The following is a 2,275-nucleotide window of genomic DNA, read 5'->3' on the forward strand; positions in this document are numbered from 1 at the left end:
ATCATTTCAATTTTAATATCAGCCTCAACCAAATCTAGCCCAGTTTCTTTACCTACAAATTACCACCCTACACACACACGTTTGGTTCGCGTGTTGTCTCTTACCTCCGGGCACGCTGTACCAGGCCCCTCCGTTAGTGATGCCATCTTTGAAGCTGGAGTCATCATCGTTCTTACGGCAGGGCGCTCGGTTAGGGTCGGACATGACTGGGTTGTATATGGAGTAAGCCCTCGCCAGAGACTTGAACATCACATCATCTGGACTGGAACTGTACTCATGGGTAGAGCCTTAGATGAGGAACGAGAGGGAAGGGAACAAAGGGCACAATGTTTAGACAACGCCTGTGATCTAAGTATTAGTTCATTAAACACTTGAATCTGCAGCACATTAAATGTGTGACTACGCAAACCCATTTTGTTAACGTGGAGTAATAATGCCCATGAAGCGTAGGAAGGAAAGAATTTCCATCTGATTTAAATTACAGTTACGACATTCTGCAGTAAAAACTAATGAAATGTTTTTTGTTTCATTTATAGGTCAACTATTTGTCTCATTAAATCACTGGAAACATGTTATACACAATTTAACAACCCAAACAGAAAAACAAGGGATGTGTTTGCGATTGTGCGTCCACATGTGTTGTATGTACCAGTGCGGGTCTCATCATATGGGTAGTTGGCCACCACATCTCCTCCATGAAGGTTAGCTGAGAGGACGAAGGGGATATCCATGATCCAGTGGATCACTGCCTTGGTCTCTGGAGCCAGCTGCAAAGGCAAAATTATTAATACTTAATAAATAAATAATAAAATACACACTGCACCTGCAAACAAGTCAAAGAGGCATTTCTGGATCCAAAATATCAGCACATCCAACCTACACACAATAGATGTCTTATAAAGCATTAAAATATTAGTATGGTGATATTCTCTATTTTTCTTATTGATCCTACATCATATGTGCCATAGAGTTATATTGTTAACAAAAACACATCACTCTGTTGCACTGGTTGGCCGGTTCCTAAAATGTACTTAAGTTCTGTAGTCCCTGCAATCATTTTTGCAGGTACGTTTTTTTTGGCCACTTGGGGGCAGCAGAAACAACACAACACTGACATTTCACTTATAATCTCTTTTGGCCTATGCTTTTAGCTCAGTTTTTGGTCTCGACAAACTCCTGAGGGACATATCTAGCTTTTTTAGCTGCTAAATGCTCCACTAGTTGCTAACTGTTTCTGACTGCTGTTTGGTACTAAGCAGATTGTGTACTGTTTGGGGGGGGGTTGTAGCTTTTTCACTGAAAACAGTTGTCTGCTGCAGTCGAAAGCGACGCTATGAGAATGGTGAGAGTGAACCAAAACAGTTATAACAGTTATAAGCCAGACAGCTAAACGATAAAAAGTTACGGTGCGCTGCAGATTTAGGTGATAATTCTCTGTCTGTTGATCACTTCAAGTGATTTTGTCCTTTAATCGCTTATACTGTCTGCATGTGTGTGTCTGTTTGCGTACCTTGGTGTTTTCATCCACAGCCTTCTTCATGTTCTGCAGCAGGTGGTTATTGGCTCCACCCTCCCGCTCGTTGATGTAAATGATTCGGTCCAGATCAGGGAAGTTACGGTTCAGATCCACCCCCTGCGCGTTACTGCGACCGACAAACCAGTCTTTAATCTCTCCTGGCTGAGCAGGAAACAGGGGATGATGTTTAAACACACATGGGAGTCAAGGTAAGTGAGACAGTGTCTTTATTTACGCAGTGTGTTTTTGCCTTTCCGTGTCATCACCTGTGAAGCAGCCTTCTCAAAGCCGTCTGGGTTCATGGAGGGCATGAAGTGGATGCGGGTGTTGTGGACGAGGTCGATGACGGTCTCGTTGCCTTGCTGGTACTGGTTGCACAGGTACTGAGCCAGGTAGATGAGCAGCTCTCTGCCCACAGCTTCATTGCCGTGCATGTTGGCGATGTACTTAAACTCAGGCTCACCTGCACGGAGGAAAAAGACACTTGCTCTGTTAGTGGGACACAGACAGAGCTTTAATTCTACATTCTGTACAGCGTCTTTACAGCTCAGAGCAAAAGGCTGAACTAAATTGGAATTAGACAAACGGGAACATTTTACAAAGAAGGATTTTCACAAGGTTGACAATGAATGCACCTTTTTACCAGCTGAAATCAATTCATGCATTACTATACAAAACACAACTGTGACACGTAATCACAACTGGAAATATCACAAAAAACATCACAGGTGACCCTTGACACACACACACACACACACA

General features: G+C 43.0%; 1 protein-coding gene across 1 annotated transcript in view; it reads right to left on the minus strand.

Annotated features, from left to right (window-relative positions):
- Positions 1–2,275, minus strand: part of cpe (carboxypeptidase E) — a 14,985-nt gene that overhangs the window by 3,648 nt on the left and 9,062 nt on the right. The window contains exons 2-5 of the mRNA XM_032539806.1: positions 1,783–1,979; positions 1,511–1,678; positions 650–767; positions 105–287 (exon numbers count right to left, since the gene is read on the minus strand). Coding sequence (XP_032395697.1) covers positions 105–287; positions 650–767; positions 1,511–1,678; positions 1,783–1,979 — 666 coding nt within the window. The remainder of the gene's footprint in view (positions 1–104; positions 288–649; positions 768–1,510; positions 1,679–1,782; positions 1,980–2,275) is intronic.

Source organism: Etheostoma spectabile, chromosome 2, assembly GCF_008692095.1.
Source record: "Etheostoma spectabile isolate EspeVRDwgs_2016 chromosome 2, UIUC_Espe_1.0, whole genome shotgun sequence".
Lineage (NCBI taxonomy): Eukaryota > Metazoa > Chordata > Actinopteri > Perciformes > Percidae > Etheostoma > Etheostoma spectabile.